General features: G+C 40.3%; 2 protein-coding genes and 1 long non-coding RNA gene across 3 annotated transcripts; 2 read left to right on the forward strand and 1 right to left on the reverse strand.

Annotated features, from left to right (window-relative positions):
• The first annotated feature begins 2340 nt into the window (after positions 1–2340).
• On the forward strand, positions 2341–16137 carry ttc23 (tetratricopeptide repeat domain 23). Its single transcript, XM_080303302.1, is given in 8 exon segments — positions 2341–4615; positions 4895–5012; positions 7466–7637; positions 9419–9504; positions 14053–14233; positions 14387–14492; positions 14854–14981; positions 15229–16137. Coding segments are annotated over 7 exon segments (807 nt in total). The 5' UTR covers positions 2341–4615; positions 4895–4995; the 3' UTR covers positions 15346–16137.
• Positions 16138–16730: 593 nt separating this feature from the next.
• On the forward strand, positions 16731–17292 carry LOC145430171 (uncharacterized). The gene is made up of 2 exons (XR_013910616.1): positions 16731–17009; positions 17195–17292. It is a non-coding gene; the product is annotated as an uncharacterized LOC145430171 (long non-coding RNA).
• Positions 17293–19168: 1876 nt separating this feature from the next.
• Positions 19169–25395, reverse strand: synm (synemin, intermediate filament protein). Its single transcript, XM_026176025.2, has 4 exons — positions 24450–25395; positions 23477–23601; positions 21652–21731; positions 19169–21481 (listed from the first exon to the last, which is right to left on the reverse strand). The coding sequence occupies exons 1-4, from the start codon at positions 25245–25247 to the stop codon at positions 19410–19412; spliced, it is 3075 nt and encodes a 1024-aa protein (XP_026031810.2). The 5' UTR covers positions 25248–25395; the 3' UTR covers positions 19169–19409.
• Positions 25396–25491: the final 96 nt, after the last annotated feature.

Genomic DNA, 25491 nt, shown 5'->3' on the forward strand with positions numbered 1-25491 from the left:
TATATTTGAATTAAGATTAAGGGAAGATCAGTTTTGCTGAGTACAAAATACTGCTTAAGCTTTAAAATGCTCTGTAGATAGAAATGCTCTTTTGTTAACGCGTTATCTCGCTACATGACACTCTTTGGAGCTAATATTAGCGTAAGAACATTTTGTTAGAAAACTTGACCAAGAGTTGCGGATGCGAAAGTCCACTTAAAACCCAATACTACAGTAAAACAAAGCTAAAGAAGAAGAGACTACTCTTTTGGAAATCCTTCCCGTTTGTACTGTGTGTATACCATACGTTTGTGCACGGTGCAGTAAGAATAAAATAGAAGAATGTGCGTTTGAATGGCGTTTGGCAGTGGTGAGCAATTTTAAGTACTCACTCTCCACCTCTCATCACCCCCACACACTCTCTTGAATATCTACACATACACACAAACACACACACAGATGTCAGAGAAGCCTGAGTGACTCTAGCCCTGTCACTGGGTGCCTACTGTGAAAACACTCCCCCCTCTCTCCCTCTCCCTCTCCCTCCCCCTGCCCAAAGCCCCCTCCCTCTTTTCTGGACGCCAGCCTGACATACCAGACCTTGTTCGTTAGCGCATATTTTTACCCACCGTTACTAAATTAGGAAGCCAGAGGGAGCAAATGGTGTGTAGCTGCCAAGGCAGAAGAAGAAGGGTCTGATCAGGCCTGGGTTTGTTGAGGGCCCATGCCAACCCTACCAGCTTCATTAAGAGCCACTTGGGTTTCAGAAATAGAAGCCCAACAGGGACTGGGGCCAAACAGAGCCCTGAATGGCCAGCCAAAAACTCACGGGACAAACAAACAAATAAACGAGTTGTCTCATGGCCTGCCAGAATCAACCGGCAGCAGCCATCCCAAGGAGCCATTAGAAGTTATCTTAGGCAGTCTTGGACACAAAATGTGCCCTGCCCCGAGTTTAAAAGTGGTGACAGTATACACACACTCCCAGCAGCACGATACAGAATAAATTAACCTAGAAAGCTGTCTCTGGAGACCAATTTCTCAAAGCAGCCACAGAGACGTTATTTCTTGTTTATTTGGCATGAATATTGGGTACTGATGTAAGAAAGTATATTTTCACAAGGAAATGTACATTTCCTCCTCCTGCTATGGGTATATAGCTTTTATATTAAAGCACAAAATGATGGGAAACACAGGTTATCAGCACTTTTACAGCAACATTTTAATTTGAAGGCCTTTTAGTTCTTCGAATACACCTGTACTAACAATTTATAGCCATACAACTGTACTATCATACCCTTTATAAAAAGGAAGAATGTTGCACAGCATCGAAACAGACTGCATACCCAGTGACAAATAATAAATTAACTTAATCAAGGGGAAAGCATGTTGCTGTGTAGAACACTGAATCACACTTATTTGCACGAGATTTGGACAAACGACAGAGCTTGTGTGCAAACAGCATACTTTAATCTCTGGATGTGTAACTTCAGAAAAATACAAACAATTAGAGAACACAAGAAAAAAACTCCTTTAAGCAGTAAAATTAGAAGCCATGGAAGAATGTCTTTCAGGTTCATTGTTTACCATCTCATCAAAGTGGCACCTCTCAACCTGCGCACCACTGCGACTTCAGCCCATTTAACACCCACCCATTAAAACTAATGAGCTACAGATGACATTGAACAACTTAAAGGTCAATGTTGCCTCCCACCCATAGGTACATTAACCAATAAGCATACAGAGATTTTTGTTTTTTTTAATTCTGTGGTCTACGCAGGTTGTTGTCATCATAAAATACTTGTGAAGGCGTTGTGAAGTCATAAGTTTTTGCCATTTGTGTGACTGCTGAAATGTGCAGATGACTAAATGGTGATTTTTATAAATCATAAGTATCTTCCTAAGAGCTTTAAGAAAACTTAATCCAGAGGATGAAGCCTGGATGACACAGAAAAAAGAAAAAGAAAAACAAAGGCCCTGAGGTATACATATTTGCACTTTAGTTTGAAGTGCGCATGCCCTCAGGGATGGCCAAAACCTCAGCCATCACTTCTTAAAACAGCAAAACAATATTATAATACTCCCTTGAGCTCAACAGTAAAACCCACGGTTTGTCTGAGTCCACAGCTCTTGTGTTGCTACACTGACATCTTGTGGCCTTATTAAGACGATAAAAAAACAAACCCTGATTTTAATGAGACAGTTCCTTTGTCATTGACTGTCTTGACCCCTCTCTTACCTCGGGTCATAGGGAATTAGAGACAGGGTGCACAATGGACAATTCACCAGTGCATCAAAGGGGCTATCACAAGAATACAGACAATGACACACCTATGCACCTTTGCACCTATAAACTTAACAAGCATGTCTTTGGTATGTTATCGGGAGATTAAAGCACCTGGGGATAACCCAAGCAGGCACAGGGAGAACATGTCGACTTCTCACAGAAAGCAGATTTTGCAAATTTTGTATGTCAAAAACCTTGTCTGTTTTCTTCAAGCCAGGGGCTAAACGGCCACTGGGAGGTTTTATGGTGGCTTGAAGTTTGTTTTTGCCTGCTAGGAACAGTCAGGTTTTTCATTGATTTTCAGGCCCTTAAAATCCATCTTTCAATGCGCACTTTTAAAAAAAAAACTCCGTAGCTAGGACTGTCAGGTGTAAGGAAGCTGATGTATTCCATCCTGTAAATTGCTGCCTCAGCCTCAGCTGTCCCCTGTTCACAGCCAAAAATATATTTCAGGTTTTTGAAAATGGTCTGTACTAATGTGTTGGGCTTTGAATACTAGAGAAAATTAAAATGTGGGACACCATCTCAGTATGTAGAACAGCGGGACAAGGACTAAAAATGACATGCGACATTACACAAAGCTGCACAGCAGTTCACTTAAGCGGTTTGTTCGTTCATTAAAGCAGCATTGGAGAAGACCAGAGATAGGGGGTAGATACAAACCCTGCCTAGAGGTGGACAGATGATCCAAATATTAATATTATCATTACCAACCCTGGTATTGGTATTGAATCGATACTAGTGGAATAGGATTAATACTTCACCAGGATAATCTGGCATACTAAGGGTTTGCCCAGTGGGCCGATGCGGGTCAACTGAAGGAGCGCTGTGCACCAACCCTACAAGCACTCACAACAGTCCATTTGTTCATTTTCATTGCAGACAATGTATTGCCCAATCAAATCTCTTAACACAATCAGACCCTCCCCCACCTTTGATGTGCACTCATGAGGCTTGTAAAACAGTTTAGTGTGGAAGGAGTGGCAAAAAACTAAAAATAAATGCAGAAAAATGTGTCAGATTAACCGACATGTTAGCTGTCTCTATTGCTGCTGCACTGTCAACACCAGCAACAAGTAACAAGCCGTAGAAACGTGCAGCAGGAGGAACTACAGTCACAACAAGAGAGTGAGGAAGAGACAGAGGAAGGGAAATTAATGTGGTATGAAAACAGATGAAGGAACATAATTAGGAAGTAAAGTGAATGGCTACATTGACCATTAGCTAAAGTGTGGCTTTTAATTATCACATAGTGCACTGCAGCTAAGAACTAACCCAACAACATAAAACATGTTGCTGTTTATTTTTTGTTGTTTGTTTGTTTGTTTGTTTGTTTTTTTGAGTGATCATGATGGGCTGCGTGGACCAAAAATGCCAGGGCCGATTTCTTTTGTCCCAGTCCAGCCCTGATGAAGCCTATTTTCAAACAACAGCAGAAGACCCAAAGTGCTTTAGAGACACACACATTTACATTCCAGGTCTCAAAAAAAATTGTTTCAAAATACATGAGAAGCTGAAAAGTGAGTTTAGTTGTCGAAAGTAAAATCAGAGTGATTTAATGGTCATTATAATGTGTTTGGAATAATTTGCTAATAATAATTCATCTCATAAATCATGACACACTGCTCTCTCCCCTACATAGGCTGCCTTTGTAGGTTATAAGTACTGGTATCGATATTGGTATCAGCAATACTGACCCTGTATTTACTTGGTATCGGATCCAAAATGTGTAGAATTGCATTAAGTCAACCGCCTTAATGATAAATGAATCACAAGAAAAAGAAAACGTGGATGTGGCTATTCTTTGATTTAGTGACTTTCTACCCAGGCTAGTTCAAAAAGCACACTGAAAGAGCGTTAACAAGAAGACTGAAACATGCAGGCGCAGTTTAACCATTAACGATTATATCCGGTTTGATGTATTTCATTAAACTAAGTCGTTTTGATGATGTTTGTGGTCACATAAAAAATCGTACTACACTTAAAAACGACGTGTTCGTCCACGAACAGTGTAGTTCTTGAATGCTGCCCGCTCCATGATATGCCAGTTTGCGCCTTCAGGAAGCGCTTCAGCGATGAATATTTTTCAGCAGCGGACCCTAACGGCATCGCTGAACAGAGCCTGACTTTGGTTTAGCTTGTAAGAAGATGTTTTTTTTTAGCTATTAATTGCTAGACCGCTAAATGTTTCCGGTGAATAACGTGGACGAGGATCCATTGTTGGTCACATTAACTTGCTACTATCGCACGCGCCGTGTGTAACCAAGGAAACCATTCTGCTGATGGCAAATAAACAAATGAATTAATAAAATTAAGCAATTTAGTGATGACAACCAAGTGAGTCATCAAGTGAGTATCCTTTATGTTTACCTTTATTTGTTTAATTCGTTTAATTAGCTCCGCTAGGTAAATGTTGATCATTTTATTTACAGTTAAAAAAAATTAAGCGTTTCTGTAAGGTGTTGGTAGTTTAAGTGGTAGGTTAAATAAACGCAAGGATTTACATATGTTTCCTTCCAGGAAAAAAAAAGTGTTAACATGACTTATTCGATTAAACCTATGGATGTTCCCATGAAAACATGGCAAGCAGAAACAGGGGTACATATTTCTTTCTTTTTCATGGCTCAGATGTAGGGAAACCTTCACAAATAAACAGTGCTAAGAAGAAATTTATATAATGATTCCTCCTGAAGAAAAGCTCCAACACTTTTAGAGGCACGCTCGAGCCCATGAGGATCATTGAGAGGTGAGTATACGGTATAGGCTGTAGTGACACAAACTACCCCTTTTTTTCTTTAGAAGTCATATTGCAGCGTTTATGTACAGATTTAAACATTACAAACAAAAACAAAAAGCTCCAGCCGAGTCCCTGTCCAGCACATAGACCAATCCCAGTCGATCAGGTTAGTGCCATCTTTGAAGCAAAAGTGGGAAGAAAAAAAAAGAGATCTGATTGTGGTGCAGCTCAACTGCTAAGTGATCATTTTGGGGAAAATTTCAGTTGTTTAATGTTTGGTTTAAACACCCTTGAGCTTAAGATTTGAAAATCCTTAAAGCTGCACCAAAAACAGCTCGAGTTTTCCTCCCACATGTTGACATTTTAAACTCCTAACATCAGACAGCGCTGGATATGTGCTGCAGTGTACACCAAAAAAAAAAAAAAAAGCAGTGATAAACAGGCAGTTATAACATAAAACACGAAATCTGTTACAAGTATAATGTCCAGAATATAGTCACAGCCCAGTTAGATGGAGCTAGCCTGGGGCAGAGTATAATCCAGGGCGTAGTCAGGGCCCATGATCCAGAGTCCAGAAGAAACAAAGGCAAAGCAAAAAGGAAGTGTCTGTCACTTCCTGTCAGATTTCACGAAACAGAAATAAATGCAACGATACAGTCAAAGTCAGTGAACATTAGGCTATAGAGCAGGAAATAGACCCACTCTGCAGAAAAGCAAAAAAAACCCCTAAAAACTGTCTTTCTTGTGTGCCATTTGGTGACTCCGGTAAAGATGGAAGTATTCACAAACTGATAATAGTGCAAGAAATGTTACGAGTTCTTTCCAGGATATAGACACAGACCACACCAAGGCAGTCATTTAGCTTTTGTCGAACCATTGTGGATCTCACGCTAATTAAAGCTGTGCAGATTTTTCATTGTCCAGCTATTACTGATTGCTTTTTGTCATCAATGATGTTTTTAAACCAGGTTTTATCCAAAATAACCTGACTAAAACAAAGGGAAACATGATCACCAAATCTGGTGTTTTAATATTTTAGCGTTTCAGTTTTTATTTCTCTGAGATGTTATTTTGAATAAAAGCCATCCCTGATGAATTTGACTGTTCTGGTGTCAGGCGCTGAAACACACGGGAGACCATTTTGCATCCCAAAGCCTATAAAAAGCAATAAATAAAGGCTGGGATGCAAAATAGCTGCACAGAGTACCTGTGACATTTCACACTCTGAACTCCTGGACGTAGCCACAGCCCAACACAGACAGATAAAGCAACTCTTAATTAATCTGAGGACACAATCAGTTAACGTGTGACACCAGCTGACAGATTAACAGGAAGTTTTGTTTTGTTTTGTTTTTTGTGTTGTTTTTTTTTGGCTTTGAGTTTTTCATTCTCGAGCATTTTGACAGAACAAAATATTAAACAAGAGACCTAATCTCCCCAAACAAGGCAACCTGCTTCAAGAGCATTCCCTTTTTTTTTTTAAACAAAAACAAAACAAAACAAAAAAACCCCAACGAGAACCACCCTCCCTTCCCTCCCCACCCAAGGCTCATGTAAAGAGAAACAGAACAAATCAAAAAAAAAAAAAAAGTATAATACACATCAGGAAAATACGTTTTTATATAGTCAATAAATGGTTGTTTTTTTGTGATGAGAGAACTCTATATCTAAGTTTTTCCAGTGGTAAAAAAAGCACCTCCTTTAACCATTGTATGTATGAAGGAGCCTTATTAGACTTCCAGTAGAATAGAATAAGTCTACGGGCAAGCAATGTAGCAAATGCAATGGCATTTTCCTGAGGAAGTATGTATACGATTCAAACAAGATCTCCACTCATCATCAGATAAAACCACCTCAATGTCTTTTTCCCAATTATTTTTAGTTTTTTCCAAGTAATAGGCCTTAAGCTCTGTATCAGTTTGTATATGACGGAGATTCGCCTTTTGCCAAAAGAATCCATTTCCAAAATAGTATCCACTTGATTTTTAGGAGGTAGGTAAGGAAAAGAAGGAAACAATGTTTTTGCAAAACTTCGTATTTGCAAATATCTAAACATATGTGAGGTTGGTATATTGTAATCTCTCATCTAAGCGTCAAAGGTGTTAAAAGTTTCTCCTGAAAATAAATTGTAAAAAAAAACTTCAAACCAATATTATGCCAAATTTGGAATGCTTTATCTGAAATGGATGGCAAAAAAAGGGTTAAAAGCAACAGGGAAAAAATTACTAACCTGTTGCAAACAGAAATGCCTTCTGAATTGAAGCCATATTTTAATAGATGTTCTTACAACTGGATTTGTTATTTTCTGTTTTTGAATTAGAGCTAGGGATGAGGTTAAGAGGGGAAGTGGATTAGACATCAGTTCCATTTTTACCCAAGCTTCACCCTCGCTATTTTCATAAACATATTTCCAATGCAATAATTTGGTGTGTGTGTGTGTGTGTGTGTGTGTTTTCCTCTAGGCTGGGGACTGCAGGCCCAGACGCACTCGGCTCTTGCAAGAGAGGTGCTAAATTTTCTCTGTCCACCTCTCCAATCACAGGTGAAAAGGTTACGATTTTCACATGTCTTCTAAATGTAAACCTCACACAAGGTGGTGCGTTCCCTCTCACGGTCAAACATCGTTACCACAGTTGCTGATATAGTATTATATATAGCAATCAGTTCAACTCTGCTTCTCTCAATGACTATCGCCCTGTAGCCCTCACCTCAGTAGTGATGAAGTGCTTTGAACGCCTGGTCAGAGACTTCATCATTTCTTCACTACCAGACACACTGGACCCACTACAGTTCGCTTACCGTCCAAATCGTTCCACAGACGATGCCATCTCTCATCTCCTCCACACATCACTCACTCACTTGGACACTAGAAGGGGGAATTATGTTAAAATGCTCTTCATAGAATACAGCTCTGCATTTAATACCATAATTCCCTCCACACTCACCACCAAGCTGGAGCATCTGGGACTCAGCTCATCTATGTGTCAGTGGATCTCCAACTTCCTAACTGGCAGACCACAGGCAGTAAGGATGGGCGGACATGTCTCAGCCTCCACCACTCTCAGCACTGGAGCCCCCCAGAAGTGTGTTCTGAGCCCCCTGCTGTACTCTTTGTACACATATGACTGTGTGGCCACTACCAGCTCCACCACCATCATTAAGTTTGCTGACGACACCGTCGTGGTGGGCCTGATCTCTGATAACAACGAGACGGCCTACGTGAAGGAGATTAGGAATCTGGAGAACTGGTGCCAGAGGAACAACCTCCTTCTAAACGTCAGTAAGACAAAGGAGCTGATAGTGGACTTCAGCACTAAGCAGGAGAGGAACTACCAGACCCCCGTCATCAACGAGTGCCCAGTGGAGAGAGTGGACAGCTTCAAATACCTCGGAGTTCACATCACGCAGGACCTGTCATGGTCCTGTCACATCAACACCGTGGTGAAAAAGGCCCGACAGCGTTTCTACCACCTCAGACGCTTGAGAGACTTCCAACTGCCCTCCAAGGTGCTCAGGAACTTTTACTCGTGCACCATAGAGAGCATCCTGGCGGGAAACATCTTAACCTGGTTCGGGAACAGCACCATGCAGGACAGACGAGCTCTACAGAGGGTTGTGCGGTCAGCTGAGCGCACCATCCGCTCCGAGCTCCCTGACCTGCACTCAATCTACAGCAGGCGGTGCCGGACCAAGGCCAGGAAGATCGTGAAGGACCTCAGCCATCCCAACAATGGACTGTTCTCTCTGTTGAGGTCAGGAAAGCGATTCCGCTCCCTGAAGACCAACACAGAGAGACTGAGGAGGAGCTTCTTCCCGCAGGCGATACGGTCTCTCAATCACACCACCACACAGTACTGACCCACACATATGGTTCTTACACACACACTGGACTTTCTGGACATTGTTTTTGCACAACACTGGTCACTATATTCTTCATTTCCAGTTAATACTTGTACAGCTGCTGTTATTGTGTATATATTTATTTATATTTAGATTTCTTCATACATTCTTATATAGTTCTATATTGTGTATTGTGTATTTTGTTGTACAGTTATTTTATTTTCAACTTTAATTTATATATTTTATCTTATTCTTCCCAGTTAAATTTACCCTTCATTCTAATTTGTGTTGTACAGTTATTTCATTTTTAACCTTAATTTATATTTTATTCCTTCCTAGTTAAATTTACCCTTTTTAATTTTTCATATTTATTTCCTATCTTATTCATAGCCTTTCCTTTTTTTGTTTTCTTTAGGTCACGAGCAGTTGTCCAAGCATTTCACTACATATCGTACTGTGTATGACTGTGTACGTGACAAATAAAATTTGAATTTGAATTTGAATTTGAACTCAGATAAGCTGAAAAAGTCCTTGACTTGTGAACTTTGCCTGGGGCAAAATTATCTTTTCTGAAGGCAGAACATATCCTGAAGCAGCTTCGTAAGTGCAGTGTTATCACCCAGGAAGAAAAGATAAAGACTGAGCTGGAAATATCTTCTGGGTATACAGGTATTTTAGTCAACAGATAAACAGCTGTAAACATAAAATAGAATTCCAAATTTGCAGCCATTAGTGTGTTATATTAGCTGCTACTCAGTTTTCTGATGATCTGATAATTTCCTCTATTTCCTTAAACTGTCATGCTCATTAAAAATAACTGAAACACTTATGCTTAAGTATGGTACATTATGTTTTAAGATTAGCCACAAGATGGCGATAGATTTCTGCAGATTTGCACAAAACTACCTTTTAGGATGTTTTTGGAAAGGGGAATTTTTGCTGACCACTTGTAAACAACAGCCTTTCAAACCAGAATTTCCCCTATGACTGTCCAGTCTGCTCGGCAGTAAGCAGGGGTGTTTTGTAATGGTGTTTATAGACATGGAATGTAGGACTGCTGCATGGCAACCCAGTTAATCATTAATGAAGCAGAGGCACAGATGGGAAAGAAGCACATATTTTTAAGCATTTATCTAGGCTGTGGACTGCAGGCCCCAGCCTAGAGAAACTAGCTTCATTATTTTTTCTCTTTTTGTTTAGTTTGGCTTCCTCCTTGGCTCATAGAGATAGTGTAAAGCTTGAAGTTACTCTATTAAATGTCACTTCCTTTGTTTGTTTCCTCTAAACAGGCTAGCATTTTTATATAACTGATATGTTTACATCACTTTAGAAAATACATTACCACCATATGGTCGTATTGACAACAGAAGTCCCAAGGGCACTACTGCATGCTCTTTAATAAGATTAAAGAATTAAAGGATCACGGTGACAACACCTTCCACAGATATCAAGTCCTGTATGCACTGTTACAGGAACTTCGTGGCCTGGCAACATAAGAAATAGCAGGCACTTGCATAGTTTAAATCATGGGGTGAAATTAGAAGCACAACTGGGAGAGAAAATATAGTGTTGCCTGGGTTTAGGCCAACATACGAATGCCTTTGTATTTATTTTGATCCTGTTGCTTGCTTTTCAATGCATGCATCTTAAGTCACTTATAACTAAGAGCACTGAGGCAAGGTGATGTAGACTCAGAGGAATTTGTAAATGATCCAATTTTGTTCTGTTTCAGAGAGCCAGAGTTTGTTGACATGATGTGTGTAATTGAAAAAATGTGCAGACTCTGGCTGGTGTGTAAGCTTACTAAATCTCTTTTGTTAGGTGATGAGTAAGATTTTGGCATGCCTCTAAAGCTCTATCGGTCACCACTGTTGTGATGGAGGGGAATGTTCCCACCAAAGCCTGGAACAATAAGCTCAGCTCTAGCTATGGATCCTGGTCCAAATATTTAGGTCCATTTTTGATTAACACACAAGGTGTGCACTAACAATATAATCAGTAGATGGGATATTTTTGTGCCAAACCTTTATTGCTGAAGTTTCAAATTTGCTGTGTTGTTCTTATATTGGCAGGGCATAGCCAAATAAGATGACATGTTTTTTTTTCTTGTTCTTTATCTTTAGTTTCGTAAATCTAGAGATTTTGAAAGACTTTATTACATTAAACATTTGGAAATAGTATTTCCAAACTTATCTCTAGTTAGATAATGAATTCATATTTTATGAGTCATAGATATTCCCTCCAACCTTAATTGACAACTCGTGTTTATGGTCCGTATTCACTGACATTTAGTCTCTGTTTACCAGCTTTGTGCAAAAAGTTTCCAAAGTCTGAACTGTAACACTTTGCAGCTGTAGTTATTAAATTGTCTTAGGCTATTGATTGCATAGTTTTTGCAGTGTAAGTATTATAGGTCAGATGTCAGTAGTATTCTCTTGCTTGGAATGAAGTTTTTTTTTTCTTTTCAAAAAGAACCCCTTTCTCTCAGTTTACTTTTGTTCAATTAGCTTGCTGAAATAAACCAACCTTTACTGGTTTATCTGATTTGTTGTAGGCCATGGTTGCCAATCAATACCCAAGACAAAACGGGAATTTGTTTCTCTGTGATGCTGAGTCTAAATGCTATTAGTTTGAAGCACCATACCAGTATGCTGGATCAGATAGCTGTTTTTTAGTCTCTCTGTTTTTACTTTGGTTTGCCCTTACTATATCATTTTCCAAATGAAAGCCCAACAACCTTGCGTCAGTCATGTACTGGAAACGTTTACAATAGTGAACTGTGTGGCTTGCTTGGCAACACATCTACAGATCCCTAATTATATTAATTTTCCTGCCCTGTGGGCTTTTGGTATATTTCAGTGGGATGTGACATATTATCCTTCTGCCAGGATGTGCGTAAGGAGGTAGGGTGAATTAAAAGGATAGAGAGGCATTGTATCTGTCTGTCTGTCCATGCAGGCAAAGCGGTGGGGCTTGAGCCATGCTGGAATGTAGTGATGGGTTCAGCCGTAACTGCTGCCCTAAAAGGGTCTAATGTGCCTGGATATATGGGTGGGGCACTTCTTCTATCCATCAAAGTCTGTTACCATAATCTTAGATTCATGGGAAAATTCAAAGAAATGAGCACTCACGCTGTTTTTGTAACCTGTGCTGCTGGTACATAGCCAGTAAGCCATAAATACCTAAATCCAAGCAGTGCAACGATGGGAACATAACACTGTTAGGCTTAGACTTTTGGTTCCCATATACTCTGCTCCTAGTAAAACAAGAAAAAATACAATTTTGATATTATGATAAACTGTGTGGCTTTAAATCAAATGAAATTCTTTTAAAGGCTGATATTGTGTTCATATCTAGAGAGTGTATAGAAGTGAGTATTTGCCCTCCTATAAAGGCCAGGCCCTTGACTGGAGAGCTGAATTAAATTTAGAGTCCCTTAGTTGTTTAAAGCTGTTGGCACAGTAGCCTGATGGATCCAGTGTCCTCGAAGTGGGTAATGCTGCCATCATATCATGCTGTCTCCTTCCTCTCCAACTCCCTAGTTCTGTATCAGTCAGAGAAACTCAGTATGACAGGAAATGACACACAGTTGTGGTCAGAAGTTTACATACACTCGTCATGAATGACATGGTTTTTTGGGTCTTTTAATTATTTTTGAACAGTTCTTTTTACAGGGTGGAATGACACGACTTTAAAAACAAGAAATGGGTACACAAGTTTGAATTTATTCATCCGCACATTGTCAAAAGTATACATTCAGGATTAAATCTATACATACACCCCCCACTATGGGGCGATCGTAGCTCAAGAGTTGGCAGTTTGTCTTGTAATCAGAAGGTTGCCGGTTCGAGCCCCAGCTCGGACAGTCTTGGTTATTGTGTCCTTGGGCAAGACACTTCACCTGTTGCCTACTGGTGGTGGTCAGAGGGCCCGGTGATGCCAGTGTCCAGCAGCCGCGCCCCAGGGCGGCTGTGGCTACAATTTCACCTTGATTGGACACTTTTGGTACCCAACAGGTTGACGTCAGGTTTTTGGGAAATATGAAACCCTATGACCAAGCACTTTGGCAACAGTGGGAAGGAAACACTCCCTTTTAACAGGAAGAAACCTCTGGCAGAATGAGGCTTAGGGAGGGGGCAGCCATCTGCCGCTACTGGTTGGGGCGAGAGAAGGAAGAGCCTGTATTTGAGCCTTTATGTATGCTTTTGACTCTGTGTGAATTAGAAAAAATCAAAAATTATTTCAGACTTGTGCATCCAATTCTTGTTTTTTGTAAGTAATTGAAAGATGTATGCTGTGCAATTATTCCATCCTGAAAACTCAAAGAAATAATTGAAAATCCAAAATTACGATGAAATCCATGCCAGTGGTGAGTGTATATAACTTCTGACCACATGTCAATAAAAAAACAAACAAACAAACATGCAAAATAAAAAAGCACACAATAACAAATGGGTTACAAATTGGTATATACCATTGCAATGGTATATACGCACATTAAACCTGTGAGAACCTTCACAGACATATTAAACCCCCAAGCTACCCTGTTCTGTCAGTTCTGAAAGTGTAGTTTCCACTGAGGCTATAAGAATCTCCACTTATTTAGACATCCTTAAAATGAGAGTTTAATTAGCATTGCTACCAACAGTGTTGCATTTAACTTGTGAATAGATGCAACAAAAAGAGTCGGAAAGGCACATTTCCCTATTATTGTCTGCACTGCACCAAGCCTCAACTGGAACCATCAGCCAAAGCTCTTTTTTCTCTCTACAAGGCCTCAACCAGGCTAGACAACCTTTAGTCTTATTAAACAGGCTCATAGTATTAAAGTAAAATGTTTGTGGTTATATACTAGACACTAATTTTCTGGCAGTTTAATAATTGCACTATTACTAATAGTCTTTTCTTTGATGATCTTCTAGATGGAAATCAAAGTACAATGCCAGACACAGAATATACAGACACAAAGATGCAATGGCTTCAGTGTACTCCTATCACCTGCACAGTTCTATACCAGGAAGATCATTGTTCCATAATGGAAAGACATACCACAGATTTCTTGTGGATATAATTCAACATCCTAATTATATCCTAACATAGTTGGTTTATGGTATGGGCAATCAAAATGATCAAGGACTGCATGCATATGAAACTTAGACTCAGGAGAACATTGAGTAACTTCCTGTCAATCTGAGTATTTGCATGTCTTTCTCTGTAGAATCTATAAGAGACAGAACAAACCAAAGAAAGCTTTAAGCCAGTGTCAGAAGTCCCTGCAACTGCTGATGGACTGTAGTAATCCAGAGAGGACCTGCTCTGTCTATAGGGATATGGCCACTATTAAACAGGACCAAGGCCACAGAGCATCTTTCCAAGACAAGCAGATTCAAGTTAACACAACTTGCACATTATATACAATTCTTCTGCACAACATATACAAACACAACGGCTTCCTGAGATACTGATGTCATTTGCCAGTCTTCCTTCAGCTCTTACTTGGTAGTATGCGATTTCTCATTTTTTCATGTGCATGTTTCCGTTAGGCTCATGCCATAGCTGTGAGTCATGGCCTAGAGGAGCTGGAGGGGGCTCAGATCTCCCACAGCCTGGCCCTCATCCTTTCTGTTGCAGCAGAACCCCATCACAATGGTAAGTCTATTCACAGATACAGGCTGGGCCAGAGAAGTTAATTGGGACTTAAATATTCCACTGTCTATATGTCAAATGGTGTAATACAGAATCCAGCTTTATGGTAGCCTTTTTGAAGACCTCAGTATCACTAATGTCAACAATGGGCAATCTATTCTCTACTGTAGTCATATAAAGCATAACGTCTGGAAACTGTAAAGAGAATACAAGGATTTCTTAGTTACAACCCCAAACAACTGATCTCACTATTAAGGTGCTCATATTGAAGGTATTAGCTAGTGCTGCCAAGTTTTCAGAATCAGTTATTGTCAAATGTGTGTGTGTTATGTGTGCCTGTGTGTTTTCCCCTTTGCTGTTTTAGATTCTGCAAGTCACTAATTTGATCAAACTTTAAAAGCATAGAAGAACTCTGTAGGTCCACAGGATCCTGCTTTTATTGTTGCCCAGGATGACTTCTGTCACTTTCTCCTAAAGAATAGACAAAAACAGGTTACGTCCACTCACAAACTACGATCTCTATAAGACAGCCAGATTTCCATAAGATTATTTTGAGGCACAGAACATCATACAAAAGTTTAAAAGGATGAATCCCCTTAAAGTTTCATTATTTACTTGCTTTATCTGGAGATAAAGTAGGAAATAAGAAGTTATTTACCTGTTGTACCACTGTAGAAATGTGCAGAGATCCAGAGAACCTCTCTTGATTTTAAAATATTTGTATGACTTGGGTGCTGAGGTAGCCAATACCCTTCAGCTGATTGGATGAGTGGAGATGACCAAGGGCAGAATAAGCCAGGCTTACAGGACACTAACAATAATCATGTGTTACAGAGCACATATTTGTCTTGGTTAACACCTGTGTAGGTGTAATGCTGACAGAGGACTACTTACTGTCATTGAACATGACATCATAGAATTTTAATAAAAGGTCAGTAGTTGTCGTCACCTCTGACAGTAAGAAGGCGAGAGGTCATTTCAGAATATCTAGTCATTTTGAGTTGAGCTATTTCCACCATCCCTCTAGAGCTCAACGTTATCAGAGTTGCATGCTAATCTTGGAAGGCCTCTCTCTGGTGTAAAATATCCTGAAGAGTGACTTTGTGCTTCTTTGGTTTGGATGGAGTCTGACAGATGGGCAACACTTTTGGGAAGGAAATTACAGTTTGCTGTTTTCAATTAATAGGAGGCTGACCCCAATTACTGCGGTATGTCTTTATGTCCTTTGAAACAAAAGTGGCATTTCTGTGTCAATCACCACACAAGCACTGAATAAACAGCAGCTCTTTAGTTCATTTAATTCAATTTCTCTTTTCATAGCTCTTACAGGTTTTCTTTATTCCTTATGTAATGAGGTTTTTTTAACATGCTGTATATTATTTGCCACATGAGCTCAGTTCTACCAGCAACAGAACACTGGTACTAAAATATACCAGGAAAGGGGGGATTGCTCCACACTAGTAATGACATGCCTCTAAGTGAAGGAGCCTGGTTGCTATGTTGCTGTGTTATTGCTGTTAAAGTGCAGAGTCGGGGTCCAAGTATGACATGGAACACCAGGGCTCACTCTTCTCTGTTCGCCGTTCAAGTGGTAAACTTTCTGACAGAGAGCAGATATGCCCGGAGTGTTTATTTTTCACTGCTTTCCTCATGACATCACTCAAAATGAGTAACTTTTTCTTTTCCGAAGTTAAGCCGGCTTGTGTAGCAGATACAATGCATAAGAAGTTTTAAAAACAAAGAGAACAATAGCCCACATACAGCTACGCTTTTGACATTTTCCCCCTTCCTCTGAAGTGCAGCTGAAAAAAAGGCCTTCCATTACATCAACCTTAGCAACAGTGAAAACATTCAGGAGGCCAAATGGATCTGTTCCATATTAGCAGTGTTTCACTTTCCCCGGTGAGGACGGTAACTTTTCACTCTTCTTTTCCCTGCTTTAATAAAGCTCTCTTAAACTGTTATTTATGGTGATTCTAGAAATGGCTGACAGCCATTCATCATGTCTGCTGTGTCACTTTGTGTGGGCACATTGTGTAATCATATACGTGTTTCCTGATGAAGGTTTTGATTTGTTTTTTTTGGGTGGGGGACTTACATAACAGTTTCTTATGAAGTTGCTTATTTCTCTCTCGCTCTCTCTCTCTCTCTCTCTCTCTCACTCTCTCTCTCACAACAACTGCCTCATACCGAGTCTTTATTTTACAGCAGATTGCTGATGGGTCTTCATAATAAATCAAATCCTGCTTGTTGATCTGACACTCTGGGCAGTTGGCACAGGTGTTATCTAAACCTTGGGCAGCTACAGTGGTTATTTTGGTATGTTTAGTGCGTTCACATGTTGCTAGGAAGTGGCGCTTCCCCTCCGAGCTTGAGTTTCAACACTTATCTTCCATTGACCACTCTCTCGGCTATCTTTTTTCCCCGTATGTAGTGCCTGAAATCCAGAGATCCTTGTATGGGCGTCAGCACAAGAAGACCAAAGCAGTAAAAAAAAAAAGCTGTGGACATGCTGGCTAGGTAAATTTGTGAAATAATCACAGTGTTCTTATGTTAAGAAATCTGACAGGCCTCACCAGTCAACACTTACCATTTATTTCTTTTTGATAATATGATTACATTAGGGTAAACCTAACAGACACTTATAAGAATGCAGCTCATGTTTCATGTTTTAGTAAAGCAACTGTGTCCTCTATGTTTCTCAGGGCACCAGAGGTGGCTGAGAAGAAAGGTAAAAGGAAAACGACCTCTAATCTTTCCACTTGTACCATCCAGTGGTAATAATTAAAACTTCATAACTGAACACACTTGTTTTGTTTGTTTTCAGTGTGGTTTAAAGTTTAAGCCAACGGTTGATATTCCGTCATGATGGTTTTTGTAACTAAATGGTTTTTGTCATCTGGCAGTACTTGATTTTTTGTCAATTTGCACTTTAGGTGAAGAAAGTAAAGTCTAAATAAATACTCAAACAAAACATACACATAATATTTTTTAATGATGTTATAATATTGGGGCAATTTTCATCTAAGGACTGGAATTAGTACCAATATAAGCAATGGTCTCAAAAGAATTCAGAATAAATCAATGATTTCAGTCTCTCCATTTGACCTTTATTAAACACTGTATTAGTCACTCATTCACTAATGAGATAATAACCGCATAAAGATTAATAACAAACACTTTAGGTGCACTGATATAGGAGTGTTTGAGTTTAAAGAGTAAATCACAACAAATCATGAAATGAAGGGTTCTTTTTGTAGATTGCTAATTTATTTTATTTGTAAAAGCATGGCATTCATGCCAGATGTTGTATTTTTGGATTGCTTTACCATCATACCAGAAAGTTGACTTGCAAAGACTTTTCAGTAGTTAGAAGTAAATTATACAGCCGCTGTTAGAGAAAATAAGCAAAAAAAATAACCAGACGGTACACATGCTATTTCATTTCTGTCTCTGTAACGCATACACAACACAACAAACTCTAGTCAACACTCAATGCTAAGCTGATGATCCAAAAATAGGTGCGGTTATAAACACACTCGTAGGTCAGAGCAAAGTTGAATCCTTCAAGCCAACACTGAAAGCCAACAGCTGTGGACAAGCCATAAGTGCTATACATGACAAAGATCAAACCTATGTGTGATTACTTTTTCATCACTGCAACATCCTTTTAATGCAAAACACCTCTGCTGCTACTTTAATCGTTTTATCTGGATATTGTTTTCAACTTGACAGCCATGTTTGGAATTCTAAATGGTCCCATTTAGAATTCCAAATGCAGTGTTACCCCCAATTATATGCTCAAAACAAAATCTTAACTGTTTGCAATTTACAAATGTTTGGCACATGTTAAAATAGACTTTTTGTTTTATTTTTTAAAAACATGCTTCTCCCTTGGGGGTGCTGGAGCCTATCCCTGCTGTCATAGGGCGAGTGGCAGGATACACATTGGACAGTTACACATTTACACCTATGGGCAATTTAGAATCATCAGTTAACCTAACCAACTCCACATAGACAGTCCCCAGCCAGATGGTGGAGTTGAAATCTGGACCTTCTTGCTGTGAGGCAACAGTGCTAACCACTGCGCCGTCCCTAGAAACCCCAAGAAATCACTTTTAAGCTTCACAAGAGCTTTGTTAAGACAAATTCTAAAGCAAATAGATCTTCTTTTTTTTTTTTTAACTCTCATGATATTATCCTCAGTCACAAGGTCAACAGTCTTGAACACATGTTAGCAATGACTTGTTAATATAAACCACTGTGTTCCAGCATGTGCTGTGTACTAACATCATTCCATTTTCTAGAGGTGCTCAAAACATAAAAAATTAAAGCCCTATTCTGCAAACAGTGCACAGCACCTTGTAACCCAGAGAGCAATAAATGCTGACCAAGGAGACTTAACATCATGGCAAGTACAGCCACGACATGATGGTTGGGTGGATTATATGCTGTAAACTGTAGAATGAGCTGTTTAAGCTGTTAAGTGTAGGTTAGTACAAAATGAAGCACTATAAAGAGAATAATCAAGGATATTCAAACTGCACCTTATGAAAAGCCAAACATACTAGTACAGCACACAGCATTGCCTACCATTAAATATGGCTACAATATGTAGATGTTTCAGTCCTTACACAATCTAGCCCACAGTAGTTAGTATGGAGTATTTCAGTAATGGGATCTCTGCAGTCAATGGCAAAAAGAAAATTCATATATGAAAATCAGATACTTTTAACTAAATAGCTAGTACTCTGTTTTAGGTAATCTAGTCTTATGGATTATAAGTACGCTTGTTTACTTGAAAAATAGCATGAATACAGTTCCTGCAATCACCATTAGTATATGCTTTGTATGTTTAAGTAAACATACCGTAATGCACTGGCAATTATTCAATTTGAAAAAAGTAATCAGATTTAGTTCTTAGTCATTAGAAGGGCTTTCAAGGTAAACTGTTGCGATTCTTTTCTCCTGTGAAATCTTCACTGGCATCTCCAGGACTGGAGGCTGCAGCTCTTGCTCTGAGGCAGCCTCGTCATGGCCACCGTGTACATCCATCTGGAAGGAAAATGACTTGTCTGATGGCCCCAGTTTAAAATGTTTCTCACTGATTTCAGATGCAGATTCTCCTTTGTCGCTGAAGTCGCCATACTCCACGCTATGAGCAACATTATCTTCTCTGGAAACTCTAATGCTGTATCCTCCTCCCGCCCCACTCTGGAAGGCTTTCTCGATCCCTATGTTAGAAGACTTGAGCGCTGCCATGATCTGATCTTCAGATAGGTCATCTCCTTCCAGCAGCCCAGATTCTTCCAGGGTTTGAGAAACATTTAGCTCTGCAACTATAGTCATGGTTCCATTGTCAGTGGACTGTTCCACTCTTTTGACACCGACGGCTACATTCTCTGGACTTTCACTACTCACTCTGGTGAGGAAAGCTAACTCCTCTTTCAGTGGTCCCGACACTGAACTTTGTAGCTTCTCAAGAGCTCCTTTCAGCTGCTCTTTGGGCTCCAAAGAGTCTTCTCTCAGGTACTCAAGCACTGACTCTTGCACTACAGGTGAGACCCGAACCTCTTCTTCTATTATGCACTCTGGAAAACTCTCTTTGGCAAACAACCGGTCACCTGACATAAACTCATATTCATCACTTTCTTTTACAGTCACTTTTTTCTGGGGAAGGCCATCATCTTGATAATACCTCTCATCCGACAGGTCATCTACAATTCCATAATGGCCATATGAGGTTATCCCGCCACCCTCCTCAGATTCAGAAAGATTTTCATCTGGTGTGGAGACAAAATACTCATGAGACTCTTGATCATGGGAGAAATGTGGATATTCACTCTCTCTAGAGACCTCTTGGACTTGTACAGATCCAAACTTTGACTCATCTGTGTTGGATTTCATGACATTATCATCCCCCCTGCTACCTTGAATGCCATGAGGGATATTTTCTGGCTCCTCAACTTCAAAATATGCAGAAGGCTCATGAAAAGTCAACCCGGACTTCTGCTCAGCCTCAAGTTCTTCATCACTGTAAGACTCCACTGGTTCCTCGATGATTTCCACATTGACTGACTTATTTTGTAAGTCCTCTCCTCCTTGCAAGCCACTCAGCAGGTTCTTGACCATGCTTCCTGTTGCTGTGTCCTTGATGTCCTCTAGTGACACTTTCTTCACACCTTGTTTCAACAGTTCTTCCAGGGCATTGTCCTGAGAAACATCCAGCTCTTCCTCCACTTTGGACTCCAGCACGATTTGTGTTTTAGTCGTGCCATCCTCCTGCTCAGTTTTCTCCACGTGATATCTGACTTTTGAATCTCCTGCTGAACAGACCTTGGCTTCCAAACCTGCTGGTTTTATCACTTTCTCAATTATTTCTTCTACAGACACAGAGTCTAATATCTTTTTCTCAGCTGGGCCTATTGTAAACTCTGTTCTTCCTTTGTCTTTGACCTTGCCGTCGACAACGGGGCCTTTTTCTTTTTCATCTGACACATACTTCTTGCTTTCGGTCTCGGTTTCCGTAACTAGGCTCTTCATTGATGGTGACACCACTCTTACTGATTTGGTATCAGGAGTAGAAGACTTGTCAGGACTCATCTGGCCCTCTGTGTGTGGGAGCCAGATGAGTTTCACAGTTTGCTCTTCTGCTGTTCTTTTTGGTACACTCCGACTGACTTGGTTTTCACTATGGCCTGCTTGCTTATCTTTGGTTGTAGTACTGGTGGTGGTAATGGTAGTAGCAGAGGCAGAAGCAGCTGCCCGAGCTTTGTTAAATGAGATCATATCCCTTCTGGATGCCGGACTCTGATGGCGAGCTCTTCCTGTAACTGAAATAGGGATGACCCTAGACGGACTTATGGACCCAGAGGAAGGGATGGGGGCTCTTCTCAAGCTTGAAGTCGATGGCATGTACCTTACATCCATGTGCTGTTTGGTGGTTAAGGTGGAAGCTCTTGGAGTATAGCGTCGGGCAGGCATTTTGATATCTGAGTCAAAAGTAATTAGTAAAGAAGTAATTAGTAATAATTATTTGATGAATTGACATTTTGTTTTCAGTTTTGCTTAATAAATGTGTAAATGATTTATCCAAGTAGAAACCAGTCTTGCAGTGTTTTCCCATCATTATCACATCAATAAAAATAACTGAGAAACATACCTATTATTCTTTCTCTTTGATGTTGATTCACTCGCTTATGAGCATCTTGCAGACTGATTCGCTCACCCTCCAGAAGAGCCCTAAACAGAGACAAGGCAAATTACATATGAAGACAGGGGCAAAAAGGTCCTAACTCAAGTTAATTTCTCAAATATTTTCAAAACATCAAAGACAAGTACCTCATGGGATCGTGTACATCCTTCAGCTCTGCCATTTCAACCCTCTCAAACTAAACACAACTGGCTTACGAGAAGGCATGAATGCTGTACCTGACCATATAGGGTAGTAGTCTTAAAAATTCAAATAAGCCACCGTCATTTAATATCGATGCATTACTAGTATTTGAAACAGCTCACCTTTCCTTGGCCATGCTTCAACAGACATACAATAGCAAATGAAACGAGCAACTTCTCTGGAGAGTGCCTTCCGAAAGACTGGCCTAAAAATAACGCCCACAAAGCATGGCTGTCTATGCTTCCCTGTGAATCCCAGAGCAAAAACGGACACGTGACACATACAAAAACAAATGCCGCTGCCACGTCTCTAATAAGGTATTCTGTCTATTCCAAAAGTTCAAAACAAACCAGTTGTGCCTGTGGAGAGCCTGCCATATAGAGGCAAGCTAAAGCTAAAATGCTAATATCTATCACCATCTTTGATATAAGTCTGTTTAAATGTAGGTCAATATGAGGCAAGAGGTTATAATATGTCAAGGGTACATTGATATAACATTCCAGTACAGTGTTTACCCACTGTTTTATAAAGAGCTTTGAGATCTTAGCATCTCCCTGTGTCATGAACATGAAGCCAACACACTGAGTGCTATAACAAGACAAGTTATTGCTTATAAAATCAGTCCTCCTTCACACAATATGCTCTAACAGCTTTACTTAAGAATCATCTATAGTATGTGTAGTATTTATGTAACCTTGTCAGACACTAATTTTCAGTTAAGCAGCTCGGGGTTTTTTAAACTGTACAGCAGTCTCCACTGTTGGTGCATGGAGCCACTGCAGGTGGGGTGTGAGTGAACAATGAAAAATATGAATCCAAGCTATATTAGCTTAATGTGACTTTTGTTTGAGATCTTAGATTTGAGCAATTAGTGCCAAAACCAGGGATGAGCAAGCAAAGTATGTCTCCTTATGTAAATTATGAAGTTAATTGAGTTAAGATTAACTTGAAGAGGTATTTGGGCTGGTTTAATCAGTAATCTGATTTCAAAACCATAGAAATATCTCAGAATAAAGAAAGCTTCTGCATTTTAGCCATTGTTTCTACAATGTTTTCTACAATTGTTTCTTAAGAAAAGAAAAAAAATAATGATTCCAAACAAATAACCATTACTGTCTCTGTTTTCACATGCGCTCATTCCCCAAAGGAGTTCTTCATGAACAACACAAAAATCGTTCAAAATTGTTGTAGCTTACACTTTTTAAAGTAGACTGACTGTTAGCAACACCTTTGCAAAAAGCATCTGACAGCTTTTCCTTGTATTAAACGTGTCTCTAAAACATTTAAGACGCCACATGTACTTCTTCTATGGAAGACATTTCCCCTCACAGTAAGGGAAGCAGTGAAACACATACTCCTATGTGGTTCTACCACCCAGGTATGGTTCATATCACATAATAAAGGCTTACTGAAGAGTTGCATAACGCTGACTGCTGATTGTCTCTCATAGTGTTTTTATTCGTGCCATCTGTGCTTTTCATGCTAACACAAGTAAAAATGGCTTCTGGGAAAAGACTTAAACTTGACGTGACATAAAATATCCATTTCATTTATTTAGACAAAAAATGAACAAACTAAATGGTTTCATCACCTGTAAGTAGCAACCTCCATTCCTAGATCCATCTTCACCTGGAGAAGCTGCTGATGCTCTCTCATTTTTTGTGCTATAACATCAGCCATCACATTCCTCTCATGCTCCAGCTGTTCAATAGTCATCTGATGGTAGGGGGGGAAAAGCAAAAACAGGAAACCATAATTCATCTCAAGGCAGCTTTTAGTGCTCTTAACAGATTTGAAGTTTTTAGGCGTGTCCTCTCAAGTAGTGCTTTGTGTATTGTGCATAAACCCTCTCCAGTAATGTTAACATTTGCCTTCCTTACATACAGATAAACAGAGGAATGTATTTGGTGTGACTTTACTGAAGACAGCCCTGCAGTGGGTGGAAAGAGAAGTGGTATGTAACTGACTGGCCTGCTTTAGACTGCATCTTCAGGCTAATAAGGATTTGTCAGTCTGACAGCTAATTGGTTTAAGTGGCTGGTGTAATCTAGCAGTTGGACGGTACTAGGGCGGAAGTATAGCGTTTGTCCAGCTAATGGAGCTATGCTGTCCTGGTATACTGACGTCAAATGTTGTGCACAATCCATATTTTTTAGTTATGGGTACATAAACTTGACAGGCCTTGCTCACTGTTGAATAATGACCCCTCCTTATTTATTGTGTAGCGTTTTGGTACAGACGCCAGAATGGTGCAGCGTGTGTATATATATATAAATTTCACATTATTGGAATGTGAATGTAAATGTGAATGTAAATTTCACATTATTAGAAAGATCGAAAACATTTGTAGCAGCCACTGTGAGCTGCAGCTGCATGAGTACCTTTAAGGACAGTGGGTGTGGCAGGGCAGCAAGGGACAAGCCGCTCCCCCGTCTCCAAAATTAGAGCTTATTTTGCGGGGTTTACTGAAAGTGGTTTTTCGTTTGTTTGTTTGTTGATAAAACGAATCAAACAATGCCAAATTAAACATTTCTTCTACTGTAGCACAATTAATTCGTCCTTACCTGATACTGACTGTAGTCCACACGGAATTTTTCCTGCATGTGCATCAGTTGCTCCTCAAGTCGCATTTGAATCTGCCCTTGTTTTTCCGCTTCCGTGCGTAATTTGTCCAACTCGGACGCATACAGCATCTTTTCCCTCTGCATGTCGTTCAGCATTGCCTGGTCCGCTTTAATTGACTGCTCCATGTCTTCTACCGTCTTCTGGTACATTTCGAAGGTCTGAATCCATCCTTCGGACATACCGTGGGCATACTCCTGCACCTCTTCCACGGAGACCACCGGAGGCCCACGATAAGTTTGCCTGATGATGGGTGCCACTCGGGACTCCACCTGACTGCAAAGGCGGCTCACTTCTTCCCTGTGTGCATCCTCTAAGCGTTTATACTCGTTCTCTAGTTGCAGCAGCCGCTGCTGGAGTTCGCTGTTGGTTTTGTGAGCGTGATGAAGCTCCTGCTCGCAGTTCTTTAGTTCGCCGCTGACGTCCCGGCACACATCGGTCTGCTCGCTGCACAGACTCTGGATCATCTGCAACTCCCGCCATAGCTTCTCCCTCTCCATCTCAGCCTGGGACTTTTCAAACGACAGCTGCCCCACCATTCTCCGCAGGTCCTGCATCTCAGCCCTGTACTTAGTTTCCCATCCGGTAGTCCTCACCTGTCTCAGTTTATTTATTTCAGCAATGAGATGCGCGTTTTCTTGCTCCAGCTGCTTGGTTCTGGATAGATACTGGGTAAGTCTGCTGTTGAGCTCCTGCAGCTGGTGCTTCTCGCTCTCAAAAGTTCTCTTGAAAGGGAGCATTGTGGTAACTAATTATCTCTGTTAAGTTAGATGGAGAAAAATGTCCGGTGATTTTATTTATTATTTAGGAGACGGATTCTCCCGGCATCAATTTGCGTCTTCGTCCGTGGGCGCGACTGTGATGTAATTTGTGATCGGTGGCCTTTGACAAGTGCAGGAGGAGGAGGAGGGCGGGTCCTTTGCTGCATCATAGCAGCGTCCCGAGCGTGTCCCTCCGTCCCTGTCCGTTGTTATGTTGCGTTTA

The sequence above is a fragment of the Astatotilapia calliptera genome, chromosome 7 (genome assembly GCF_964374335.1).
Source record: "Astatotilapia calliptera chromosome 7, fAstCal68.1, whole genome shotgun sequence".
Taxonomy (NCBI): domain Eukaryota; kingdom Metazoa; phylum Chordata; class Actinopteri; order Cichliformes; family Cichlidae; genus Astatotilapia; species Astatotilapia calliptera.